Below are 13,940 nucleotides of genomic sequence, written 5' to 3'. Positions count from 1 at the left end.
GGTAGCGCTGTTGTTTGAAACGTGACAACCAAGGGGCAACATCTGGTTTAGAAAAATGAAGCTTATGCTGATGTCCTAAAAATTGGTGTTCATTGAGAATCTGCATGAGGCTGGCTGCAGAAAGACTACACGAACACATTTAGCCAAAAAAAAAAAGACTTTTAAGGCATTAAAAAGCATATTTACTGCCTGGTTCAAAAAAAGGCTTGGGTCTGAAATGCTAATGTTGCTATCGGCACACACGGTACACACAGCTCAGCTCAGCTCACAGTTGAGCTGACATTGTGGAGACTACATCCATGTTTTATACAGTTCAGCACTGCTCTAAGACATGTCTGTAATGTTAGTGGTTATGTCCTACCAGTGCTCATCTACCAATCAGAGCTAACGTAACCTCACTCTTCATTTTATTGATAGACTCTCAAGTTTGAACAGACCACTGCAGAATAACTGCTGACTGTGGGTTAGAATGGACATTATCACTAACAGTTTAGCTCGTGTTTAGCCTTTACCTCGTGCTCTATCACTCTCCCATTCAGTTTTCTTCTACTCGTCTGTCCTTTTTCATTCATACAGTTCATCTTAAGTGTCCACTATTACTACAAAATCAATCCAAGAAATCATTTTCAGGAGAAAAACACGGATCTTGCTTCTCACTACCAAACTTTGTCAGCCAGCAAGGTGTTTTCATAGGGACAATGATGTGCTGTAAATCAATCTGGTCCTGCTCGACTGGATCAGAAAATTAGGAAATACTTTTCAGGATCACTAAGAAAGTCTTTACAGTCCCTTTAAAATAAGATTTTTATTATTATAGCGAGATCAGGATGACTTAAGATAAGCACTGTGAGGTGCTTTGAGAGAAATTTAGACAACCACTCTATGAGGTTTAAGTGTTTTAGAATGAAAACTGCAAAACATCATGCCCACTATCTATTATTCTTTGCCACATAACAAAAAACATCTTCATGTGATTCATTTGATCAATAACATTAGTAAATAAAATGTTTGCAGAGATCAGGTTTCTGACAGGGAGCCACAGAAATATACAGAGTCTTTTTCCACTGCTTTCATTCATGGTGTGATTTATTTTTAGAGCTTATGGAGAAGCTGTGAAGAATCAGAGTGATGAGAAAAAAAAACTAAGCAACTAAAAATCTCTTTCAAGTTTCTTTCAAAGAGAAACATCCCAAACTCAGAGAGAATGGCTCCTTTAACCTTCCAGGAAAAAGCAGCACAAAAGCTTCGGCTCCGGCTGTCAAAAGCATTTCACATGTTGGAATGAAATTCCTAATTCCTGTTTGAGAAAGTTGCTCGGTCTGAAGTGTCCTTGGTGTCGTCGACACACGTGCAAAATAATCAGAGGACGTCCTCTGCCGTAAAAACGAGTTAATTCAGGTCGGCTGTAAATCTGGGAGGTGGCTGTTGATACTAACACAACAGTTCCATTAAAGTGGAATTAAGCACCACAAAGACGGTGCCTCAGCAGAAATAAACAGCGAGGCCTGTCACATTAACATAAAGCATGGGCCTCAGAAATTATTAGCCTCCCTAATCTCAGGAACACTCAGACGCAGCATTGCACTGTTCAAATGACCTGTCCAGTGTGATGCATGGCTGTTTTTCCTCCACCTGCAGAAGAACGCCAGCTTCTCCTGCCCCTGCTGCCCTCCACCCCCTCCCCTCCCCCGCTTCATTTCCTGCTCTCAAGCTTTTTTACCTCCTGCTCCAGATTTATGCAAGGCAGAGCTGTGCGCTGCAAAGCTCACACAAACAGCAGCCGAGGTAGACGAGCGAGGTGAAGGTCAATAAACACATTATCCTCCACTTATCAACAGTTTATTAACACTGCTCATTTCCATTTTTTGCATAACACACAGAGACGACCAGGCGGCATCGGCTCCTCCTTCTACCTCCTTCTCCAGACGCTCATATCTGCAGCCACCAGGAAGGCGCTGAGGCCGATACGATGACATTCAGCAGCAACTTTGCACCGTTCCAAACCGTCGTACAGCTCTGAGACCTCATCCATCACAAACAGCAGGAGTCAGATGAATGTATCATGCATAGGGACCAAGAAGCATATCTGCACACACAGTTTAAACCCAACAACAGTGGAGGAAAACAGTAGTCTCGCTTATAAAGCATCAGTTTGCTTGAAAGCAGTATCGTGTTGTATAATGATGCTCTCAGAGGGAGATCTGGGCTTTTTTTAGACCTGTGGTATCCCCATCGTAGCTGTAGCTGATATTTTGACAGTGATGGTGTTGCATTTGTTGTATCTAACTGCAGCTAAAGCTCCATTCACATATGATACTGCACCACACACACAGGAAAGACATTACAGCATGAGCACACTGCAGAAGCTTCAGTGAAAAGTTTACTACATGATGGTGGACAGCTACTCTGTGGTGACAGGTTCTGCACCATGGATCGTCTGTTAAAGTTTGCACAGGTGGTTTCAAAGTGAAGATTTCTTCATGTTTCTTTTCCCAAGAAAAGTGGAAAGTTTGCAGGAGCTTTGTGCATGGGTGAATATTTAGTCTGTAGCTCACAACAGCTTTTATTTGGATGTTCATGATGAGGCTCAAGACCCTATTGCTATTTTAAAACTTCACCAGATGAACTACGTTTTCTTCTCTGTTAAAAACCTGAAAATGTGTCATTTATTTACCCTTAATAATAGAACAAATAAGGACATCTGAAGCGCCTTTTCAAACTGAAGGGATGACTGAGATGCATCACAAACAATTCCCGAAAGATAAGGGGTTCATTGTAGGGGTGCACCGATCACAATTTTCTGGTCGATCACCGATCTTTAAAAAGCCTGACCTGCCAATACCAATTTGGGTCCATACAGATTTTTATTTTTTATAACTGACAGCATATACCTTCAATGTCCCAATCTTATTTTATTGAAAATCATTGAACAATACCTGTGAAACAGTAAAATCTTCATCTTTTAACTAAATAACCAAAAAAGTGTCCTGAGTTTTAGGCATCAAAGCAAAAAGCAACAATGGCTGGCTGTCAGACCTTCCCGGAGCTATGTTAGATCAGTTTCATATGTAAGGATGGGACGATCAACGATTCCCCCCCAATTTAAGGAAATCTGCCAGCCAATCGATCTGTACATGTCTAGTTCAAAGGGTTTGATGAATCAAACAAAGAGGAAGTCTCTGCCTTATCTCCGTCCATGTGGACTCTTGTTTCTTACATGTCCTTCCATACAGTCAGCTCCAGGACTGAACAGGAAGCTGGTCCAGGCTGGGAGTTGGACTGCTGTGCATAAAGACGCAGCTTCACGCTCTCTGTGTTAACGGTCGGGGTTGGGGTGTGGAGGTTGTGGGATCGATGGGAATGATCTAGAATGCAGCAGAACTGAAATAAAGACCAGTGAAGGAGAAAATAGCCTCTCTGTCACCCCGCCGATTGCTCTGATTGCCTGCCAGCCTGCTCACTTGTGACCAGATGGCCCACCCCCCCATCAACGCTCGAATATGAATACCTGCAAGAGCTCCTGGAAGACCCCCACAAACAGACCTGGCATGACAACACAGAGTCCTTTCAGACAGCTTGTTACAAACCATCATCCTGGATTGCTTTCCAGTAAAGGTTATTTTTGAAGCTGGTGGTTTGCACCGAGCCAGATCTTAGACTCAGTGTCCAGGTTCGTCCTGATTGGTTGGGCTGAGCTTGAAAAAGAACAGATGACGTTCTTTCTTTACTTCTGTCTGTTGTTTAACTCAAGCTGCTGCTCTTACAAAGCTTCACCTCAGTGAGAGCAGTTCACTCTGGCAGGAGGATTTATTTCTCCACCTCTGGTTGCATCTGTAGTGCAGAAGACAGAAGGCAATAAGACTGAAGATTGGACTTAATCTAAAGAAGTTAAGATACTTTGCATTTAAGACAAATTTATCTTGAGCAAGTGTGTATTCTGCTTTTCCCCAGATCTGAAATAACAATGCTGTACTGTACTGAGCATGTGCTGACTTACAAGCCTCTATGTCTTTAATACGTAGAAACCCCTGAATCTGTTAAATAATAAAGAGTTTTAAAAAAGAGCTCGAGATCGTCACAAGATGGTCTTGTTGAAAAGATGAGGTCATCACATAAGGATCTCCTCACTGGTTCACTGGAAGAATGGACCTCAAACACTAAGGTCTGCCCATAACTCCACCCTCCATAGGCCTCCAGAGTGAAGACCAATCATAAGAAAGGGGTTGTGGAGCAGGGGGCCTTAAAGGGACAGCAGCTAAAATGAAACCTTTCAGTCAGAGGCTGAAATAAGGGTTTGCCAAAACACCAGTGAGAAAAAGGGGATTTTTCAGAAAAACATCCCTCTTTGAATGAATAAACTTTAAAATTGGCATTTATAAATGCAGAGCTTCTGAAAAATACCTGCATTTTTCAGGGTGGGCTGCATTTGTAAACACAAAGCCCTTACCCAGACTCCTTTTCTCCAGCTAGTAAAATTTCCATGTGATGTTTGGAGGATCCTAACCACCACTGGAAGTGTCTCGTGAGCATCAAAACTGGAACTATGGTGGCCTCCAAGATCCTGAGGTATGTCCGGGACAATGATTTCTAACAACTGTCCACAGCCCAGCCAGAGTCTCAAAGTTCCAAAAAATGTCAGGACCAAAGTGCTTTCATCATGGGTTTGTTTGAAAAGGTATTTTAATTGCTCATGAAGTTTCACTCGACATGTGAAAAGCGTCACAATTCGTTGAAAGTTGAACAGGCGGTGTTTTCCTGAGCCTCTGTAAATGTCCGGCATTCATCTGAAGTAAGCTCATTGACCAGGCAATGGAGCTGCTAATGAGACATTTAATGGTTTAGTTAATCAAATATTCCTGTGTGATCCTAATCTGCAGGGCCAGGACTCCTCGCCCCCCATCTGGACCAGAGCAATGATGCAACCCTGAGTCAACAGACAGACAGCTGCTGCATCGGAGCAACCTGTCTGACTGTCTGATTGTGCAGGTCCCCGTGAGAGCTTGAGTCGAGAAAAGGACTCAGTCTGTTTTTTAACCCTCTCATCCAGCTGCTTTTGGTCAAAGAGGAGTCAAACTGACGGTAATGAGTCCTCATCCAGCAGAATTAAGTCTGTGTAGCTGCATTCACACATGCACAAAACTCCTGAAAAGTTATAAACTTTTTAAGCATGCACAAACAGACCGAATTCTCTTGCAAACTTCAGAGGAAAATTTCCTACTAGCCCACCACTAAAGTTTCTGAGGCAAGTCAGGCTGAGCAGACGTGAGTGAGCAGAGGAACAGGTATGACAAAGCAGGTTTGTAAGATTTTAGGACAAAGCTCCTAAAAATGAGAAGAATTTTACACATGCAAGAATCTTGCAGAGAATGGGGCACAGATCAGTGTGCACACACTGCCAAAACTGAAATCAAATTAAGTTTTTGTGCCTTTTTTGGTAAAAAATTGGCCTTACTACTGAAATATCTTACTTTAAGATCTGAAATGAGAAAAACAATGCCTGGATTTCTTTAAAAGAAAATAGGGTGACAAAAATTTCTTAATCAAGTTTATTGAAATAAGAATGATTTCTCAAATCAAGAAACTAAACAAGGACATTTTCTTACCACATGAACATTTTTTCTACTATTTACAAGCAATTCAGGTGTCCTATTTTGACCTTTAAATTTTAAAATGAGACATTTCTCTGGAGCTGTTAGGTGAAAGTGAAATTCACAACTAACACCTGACGGTGTCGACATACTGAACGAGGACCAGAAAACTGGGCATTGTGGATCTGAGGTGCTTTTCTGCATAGTTTTTATGGTGCAGCAAATGCATTATGTCATGTATTATTATTATGTCATTATGACCGTGGTGATTACTTTAATCCGGCTGTTAAACATGTTCATATTCAGTGTTACAACATGCCTGTTTGATCCTTGACTTTTCAGTCCCATCAGTAAGATGCACTAAGTCACTGATGAAAATGTGATTTAGGGGGAAAATGCATTTTGTGTTGTTTTTGAACGCAGTTTGAAGGTAACTCAGAGAAACTGAAAACTCTTCTAATTCTTAATATACATACATTTTATAAATTTAATAAACTTTTGATATTTTTTACAATCATTTTGTTCTTTAAAGTGTTTTGATTTATGTATTTTACACTTGATGTGTTGATGTCATTCTCATCATGAGAATGTTATTTAATGCTTTGTGCAACTTAATTTATGCAGGAGCTGGAGCAGGCTGCAAACATACAAACATACATATATGGAAGTTCTGTGGTTTTGTCTGTGCCTGAGCCAGATTAAACAGAGGAGCAGGAGAAAGTGAATTCTGGTGTCACGCATCATATATCTCACTCACACCACAGGAGCCCCTTCAATTACAGCAACGCAACACACACTTTTTGTGGCTTCACTGTCTGGCCTGTGCAGCCCTCTAGTGGTAATTGCATAAGCTAAATTCAAAGTTGTTGTTTTTTTTTGTTTTTTTTTCTTCATGTAACTGACCAATGCTATGTAGCATATAGCATATGGCACTGAATGTTTTGAATAATCTTGTTCTTTTATTAAGACGGAGCTTATTATTAGAGGCAGAACTGGAACAAGAACTCGCTCTATTACAGGAGATGATTGTTTCTTTGTAATGAATGGAGTCAGACTATACAGCCCCTCTGTTCGTTATAAACGCACATAGCTTTCAAACCTCTAAATATGTGAACACAGCATCCAGGATTAAAAGCACAACACTTCTTCCTCAGCAGCCAACAAGCAAAACGAGCAGCTCAACCATGCACGAATCTGTGTGCAGCCACAGCAACTCAGCGACCTCTCGTCGTGCATATCTCAGCCAACACAGCCACTCAGTCTCAACACTGTTATCCATGTTTGTTATGGTTGAAGGTAGAGTCAGTACTCACGGTCGTTGCACTGTGTGCCTGTGTAGGAGGTCATGGAGCAGTCACATGTGTAGTTTTCCCACTGCTGGATGCAGATCCCCATGTTGGCGCAGGAGTCCTCCTGACAGGTGGTGCTGGGACCTGATGAAGAGCAACCATCACCATCAACAGGTTTTTCTGCTACAAACTCAACAGAGTTTAACGTTCAGGACATTGGTTTCCAAAAAGAAACAGAGTGAAAGTTTCGATCGGGTAATATTATTATTTTTGTACTTTCTTGTAACAGGAGTAAGTAAGTTAATGTTCACCTGTTCATGCAGTTGTTCTACAGTCTTCTCTAAACTGTTATCCGGTTCAATCTCCTATTGTTCTTTTGTAACTCGAACGACTCATCTTCTTCCTGTTAATGCTGAGATAAATGCCCTTTCAAAATAAAAGTGTAACATCTGGTTGGGATGCCTAAAAACAAAAACACTTGATGGTATCGTTCTTCACGTTTCATGAGCTTAAGTCTTTGCAGATTCAGTAAATGTCTTGTGTGCTGACTTACCTGGTCAGGTGATGCATGCTGCTCTCTAACAGGAGCTTTTAGGACCAAACCAGCAGATGATAATTTGGAGGAGGGGGCTGGGATTTGGAAATTAATCTGACTCACTTCCTGCTTTTACTTCTGTTCATGTGTTCATGGATCTGCTGCTGCTGCTCAGGATTCAGTGTGGAGAGTTTATGGTTCGCTTGGTTAGCTGCTTTATGATAGTGCAGTGTCACCATCTAGTGGTCAGTCTGTGTGTTGCTGTAATCTGGGTTTTCAATGGGCTTTTACTGCAAAAATTGCAGTGGCCACGAGGCGCAAAATAAAGGGACAAATGAAACAGATCAACAAATAAGAAAAATAGGAACGAAAAAGGCTGAAATTAAGAATTCATTGCGAAAAAGATGCAGAGAAAGAGAACAAAAAAGAAAAAATAAACAAGACTAAAAAGAAAGGAAACAAAGAAACAGAACAAAAATTAAAACAAAGTACAGCAAAGTAAAGAAAACAAATTAACTAGTTTGTACATTTTTCATTCTTTTTCTGTCTGAAATCTTGTGTTATTCTTCTGTTTCTATTTGTTCCCTTATTTATTTATTTATTTATTTATTTTTTAATTGTTTTGATTTTTTTGTGTTTTCCTATTGTGTTTTTCTTGGCTTTTTTATTTTCATTAATACTTTTAAGTTTTAAGGGCCTCCATAAAATATTAAAATATGACAAAATGTATTTGTCTCATTATTGTTTAAAGGAAACCTTATGAAAGTTTACAACCATGTCTTTAGGCACTCATAAATGGATTTATTTGTGTAAACTAAGCAAGTAAACAAAATAAAAAGGAAAAATTGAAATTTTTAGCATTTGGTGTGAACACAACATTCAACCTTTCATTCCTATAATTTCTTTCCTTCTGCACATGTAAAACATCGGAGCTGATATGGTACAAATGCGTTTAAACTTGCTCCCTTTCCTTGAAATGAATCACAAAAAGAGCTGAAGTTAAATGAACACATGTCACTGAGTGGTTTTTAAGGTGATGTAAAATCTACAATCAGAGTTTGCATGTGTTTTGATACATGTACTCATGTTGTTTCCTTAGAAACTTTTAAAACTATGCCTATCTCAGCTAGGACACTAATAAAAAGGAGATTTTAGATTTTAATTATTTTTTATTCTGGATAAAATGTGTCAAAATTGTTCGGTAAAGAGACAAACGCTCTATTAGATTAAAGTGTTTGCAGTGTTGATACGGGCTGATTGGCTGAAGAAGCACATTTCAGATCAATGTGATGACAGCTTGTGATGAATTGCAAGCAGCACACGGCGACAACTCATCAACCAATCATGAAACATCTGAGAAAAAAAAAAAACAGACACAAAGAAAACAAACAAGCACACATTTAAATGAGACGTAATGCATGGATCAGACCAACAGACTGTGATTGATGAGTTTTATTCTGAAAAATAAATCAATCATTGCTTTCTTGCAGCACATAAAGTCCAGTCATCAAGAGTCTCATGAAAGCATTCAGATTGTCACAGCGAGGAGGACGTACAGTACACAAAATGCTGTTTTAATCAAATGAAACATCAACAAGCACATGTATTCATCTAACATGGGGCTCATTTAGTTAATGTTAAAAAAACACATACAGTACACTCAATGTCTCACTGAATGATATGGCAGGCAGAAGAAGAAACAGCTGTACACATAATGATCTGCATGCAAACAGGAGCAGGTAGTGGAAGCTGGTCCAGAACCTTCAGAGGACGACAGAAACAACCACAAAAAAAGAAAAACACGTCCGGCTCGGAGAGGAGGATGGAAACATTTTGTCAACAGAGACATTCGCTCATGCAAAATGTTTCAAAAGCTGTGAGCATGAACATTGTACAATCAGCAGAAAACAAATGACAGCCAGGTTTTCTCTGAGAGCAAACTGTGGAGTCTGAACAAACGGACTGGTGAAGGTTTTAGAAGCTCTTACAGGTCAGTGTCATGCTCAGGTGTAAAACTTCACTTTAAAGGTCTGAAGAGCTTAAGATTTCTTTAACCCTTTCTTTACCCTTTTTTCCAGCTAGTGATTCTCCAACCAAGACTCTAAAAAAAAATTTCAGAGCTGAACAACAGCACCATTTTAAGGGAAGCACGACATGTGTCAGGCTGAATAGTTATGGTAACTATAATTCCATCAATACAACTTTTTTTTTTTTTTTGTAACAAAAATAAACATCAATAGCTGCATTAATGTACATATCTAAAACCCTACTCATTACAGTCAGTAGGTGGCAATCTGTGAGCTTTCTTCAAACACAGAGAAGAAGTGCAGGTGCAACAAGCTGACATAAGTAGAAAAGAATCAATATTGGCCTAAAAAGTCTACATCAAGCATTCCTGTGCCTGTTAGGGTCAATACAAAAACTGTTGGGTGGTGCTGTTGTTCACTGATGTGGAGCAGCTCTTACATTCAGGTCATTACAGTCTGACTTTTAGCTGCATGCGCACGGTAACGACCAGAGAAACCCTCTGACTTTTGTACACATTAGTCATTTGGACCCCAAACAATGTAAAGTCACAGCTTAGGTCTAATGATAACAGAACCTGAATGTGAAGATTACACCTGAGCCAGACACTCACTGAAGCAGGAGCTCTGATGTTCCCATCTCATTCGATAAAATTCACAAAACTTAAAAGAAATGAAAGCCTACAAAAAGCACAAGAGATAAAAACGGAGCACCTGGCAGTATTTTCTGTGGCTGCACTGGCACAAACTGCTCTGAGAGGGATTTTCGCTGGGCGACCAATGTGGTCAATAACTCGTGGGCTTCTAGGTGAGGAGGTTTGGGATTTTTGGCCTGGCTAACAGTTGGTAAAAGAGGCAACAAGCAGAGTTAATAGAACGGAGGGGCTTCTGTACGGGAGCAGGGCGGGGGAGCTGCTGTTTGCATTGAGCAGGGAGAAAGGGCTGCTGGAGTTGGAGTTGTAGTTTGTGTTGTAGTAGTTTAAATCGGGCTCGGCTCGGAGGGACGGTGTACCTTCACATCCGCGCTCTATCTGCCCGCTGCGAAACAAGGCGTCGCTGAGGAGATCTGGGAGACGACCGTTTAAATCCACGGACGCCAAACATCCCTGGAAACCTTCTCTGGAGGCCACCAGCTTGGGGAGGTTACCGTACATGCCCGGGCCCAGTCCTGCGATGAACAGATCACCTGAGAGGTAGAAAACAGAGACAAAGTGAGGCATGTTTAGAAAGAGCAGACAATCACGGTATTGGGATGTATTTTGAGGTAGGTTTTGATTCTTTTTGTCCTGTTGTTCTGTTTATTCCATGTTATTTATAAAGACCTGTGTCCACTGCAAGTGTCTTTTGTGCTGGTCAGGTGGTTTCTCATAAAGACAGACCAGTGGAGCGTAGCGCTCAGATGGTATTTGGCCAGTTGATGCACTTTCCCCAGCTCTAACCTCATGTCATCCCCTTCTTCCTGTTTTAGACATTCTGCAAACTATCTACCGAATTTTCCGCACCATAAGGTGCACCTAAAAGCCTTCAGTTTTCTCAAAAGCCGACAGTGCGCCTTATAATCTGATGCGCCTTATATATGGATCGATATTGACTACGTGTTTTCCGCACTATAAGGCGCACCTAAAAGCCTTCAGCTTTCTGAAAAGCCGACAGTGCGCCTCATAATCCGATGTGCCTTATATATGGATCAATATTGATTAATCATGGCTACCATAGTCAAGGGGCGTTGCCGGAGTAACAACGGTAAGCAGTAAGAACCTGTAAAGAGGAGTTCTGCTAAGTGCTAGCATTAGCTCACAGGCTGGCCCGGGCTTCTTCTCTTATTTATTATTAGAGCAATACAGCGCCCCCCAAAGGTCTGGCATTTGAACTGATCTCTGGAAACTGCTTTTGTGGACGGTAGAAACCTTCGTCTTTACAGTGCACTTTTTTGGAAAACGGCACAGAAAATAGTTGGGTAGGAAAATGTGTGGCTCCGTGTGGATGTAGCCTGAGTTTGACTGACTTATTGACTGTTTTGTTGACATTCCCTTTAGCGCAGCTCCATCTAGTGGATGCATAACGCAACCCCAGCCACTACTATAACTTCGACTCTATGCGCCTTACAATGCGGTGTGCCCTATATATGAAAACAGTTTTCAAATAGGCCAATCATTAAAGGTGGGCCCTATATTCTGAAGCGCCTTGTTGTGCGGAAAATACGGTACTTAATGTTTGGGCAGAACAACCATTCAGAATATTACAAAAAGTCTCTTTTGATAGTTATCCAGTAACTAAATCCACTGCTGCGCTCTGCAAACTGAACATGTAGTGAGAAAACAAACACATGAGGTCTGTGTGATACCTTTCAGGTCGAGGTTTTTGGCCCCATTGATGCTTTGGCTCGTTGCTGTGGCGTCCACTTTCAGTGTGTGTGTGTTGCTGTTGTCCCGGGTGATTGCCACATTGTGCCACTGATTGTCATTCAGTGCTCGTTCACTTTTCCCCTTGATGAGGTTTGGTCCATTTCCGAGGTCAAAGACATAGTGGATGTATCTGCAAGAGGACAGTTAGTTCAGAGAACTGGAAGCCCTGCAGGAAATGATGACAGAGGTTTAACCTCTGAGATGATCAGCCTCCTGCTGCACCCTGAACCTTCCATAAACTCAGTCGTACGGTGATGGATGGTCTCAAAACTCACCCCTTCACCAGCTCTACAGCGATGAAGTCGTTTCCGTCTCCGGAGTTGAAGAGTATGAAGCCGTCTGGAGACGTGGTCTTGAACTGGAAGAAGAGGTGCATGGAGGTGTAGGCCTGCAGGGTGGCCAGGCTCAGATAGCTGCTCTTAGATTTGAAGGTGACGGGATCTGCGATAATGGAACGGACTCCAAAGCGGGCGTTGAGCTCGCAGTAGTCGATGTCACCGTTCTTACACAGGTCGATGTAGAGCATGCCGTTAAATCTAGAAAAAAAGAGAAAAGATTTAAAACAATGTCCCTGAAGAAGAGGCCTCTTATTTGAAAATGAAGAGCAAAGGATGTCAGCAAGGATAGTTAATATAATTTCAGAAAATGTGTCACTTTTTTGGAGAATTATGGCTTTTTGGTTATTTATGTATGATCCCTGCCTGATGTATTACTTTTTGGAAACATTTTTAGGGCTCATCTGATGACACAAATGTTTGCGTCTGTGAGAATCATAAAGAGACTGCAAAGCTGCAGCAGATCCACCATGTCGGCTTCGAAAGGAGTAAAATCCTGGAACTCTTCATCCAATCATACAAAACTTACTGCAAAGGTCACAATACATATCAAAGAGCTAATGCACTGATTAATAACCTGTGATTAAATATTGGTAAAAGTGTTCAAATGACCAAAGTTTTTGACAGCACATGTGTTTTTGGTCCCTTTCAACACATTTTAAGATGTGCTCCTCTTTGGTACAATAAAAACAGGCTAGTACCCCCCCTAATGCAGCAGAGAAATAGAACCCAAGAGCTAAAACCACAGTCAGCCTCTGATACTAAAATACAAAGACTATATGGAAATTGCAGTTCACTAAGTGTCCACTCCAAGCTGCCTGCAGAAATACAGGAAAGCTTTACACCTATTCAAGAAAGGTGATGCAGCATTAAGAAACATGTTTGCAGCCTAGTTCAAAAAACACTTTTGGTCTGAATAACTCCTCTTTCTACCAGTGCACACAGTACAGGGAATACATTTTTCATGATTTGTAAATTTTTAAACTTGAACTTAAGAATTTTGCCCATACAACGGCATGGCTAACAGCTGAACACCCCGTGGCTCTCTGGCCTGCCTTTTTACCCCATCCTAACTCAAATGAAGTAAATTTATTTGCTTTTTTTCAACATGGTACCCGTCAACACAACCCTGCATCTGAAGCTAATGGTTGATGTGATGGAAATAACGTCATAATATTTAACAGCCTATAGTTGAGAAATTAAAAGCAAACCAGTGGAGCGCAGATAGCAGTTAAGGTTGCGCTCCCTGAGGTTCGCCCTCGTACAGGTGGCCCCAGGTTCAAATCCAGCCTGTGGCCTCTTTCCTACATGTCACTCCCCACTCTTGCCCTGTTTCCTCTACTATCCACTGTCCTATCCAATTAAAAGCCCCCATAATAACTGGAAAAACAACAAACCAATGACCAGGTGTTGTGAGGGTATCAGTTTTTCTTAGTGCTCGACCCCTGTCCTTAACATCTTTAGTTTAACTCAGCAGTAAAACAACACCATCAAAAAATGCTCTTCTCCAAGTGTCCACTTTCAGGCTGAGTGCGTAGCCACTTACTTCCACCAGATCTGTGTCTGATCCATCTCTACTCTGCCTCTGAAATCCTCTGACTGTTGTTTCCTGGCCTGGCTCCTCTCATCGCGACAGTTTCTTGTTGTGGTTAAGTAAAATATGATGTGGCTTAAACAAGGGGTGTTTTATTCTGGAAATAATAATGTTGTTTCGATGCCTGACTTTCTGTCCTGCTCGGTCTGCTCTGTGCTAAGTAATGCATT

The 13,940-nt window shown here is 41.3% G+C and overlaps 1 protein-coding gene across 6 annotated transcripts in view; it reads right to left on the bottom strand.

Annotated features, from left to right (window-relative positions):
* The window catches only part of nrxn3a (neurexin 3a), a 171,253-nt gene that overhangs the window by 33,302 nt on the left and 124,011 nt on the right, over positions 1–13,940 (bottom strand). For 5 of the 6 annotated variants that reach the window (XR_012599774.1, XR_012599775.1, XM_074691832.1 and 2 more), the window contains 4 exons: positions 12,117–12,377; positions 11,781–11,971; positions 10,449–10,622; positions 6,902–7,021 (listed from right to left, as the gene is read on the bottom strand). Coding sequence is in view for 4 of the 6 variants with exons in the window: in XM_074691832.1 (XP_074547933.1) it covers positions 6,902–7,021; positions 10,449–10,622; positions 11,781–11,971; positions 12,117–12,377 (746 nt within the window). In the remaining 2 variants the exon portion in view is untranslated. Of the gene's footprint in view, positions 1–6,901; positions 7,022–7,188; positions 7,287–10,448; positions 10,623–11,780; positions 11,972–12,116; positions 12,378–13,940 lie in introns of those variants that run through there. The other variant, XM_074691834.1, reaches the window with a different exon arrangement.

Source organism: Halichoeres trimaculatus, unplaced genomic scaffold (assembly GCF_033239565.1).
Source record: "Halichoeres trimaculatus isolate MK-OKI-2021-1 unplaced genomic scaffold, fHalTri1.1 fHalTri1_scaffold_17, whole genome shotgun sequence".
Taxonomy (NCBI): Eukaryota; Metazoa; Chordata; class Actinopteri; order Labriformes; family Labridae; genus Halichoeres; species Halichoeres trimaculatus.
The sequence above is the reverse complement of the archived record's forward strand: the minus strand, read 5'-3'. Positions and strand labels throughout refer to the sequence as shown.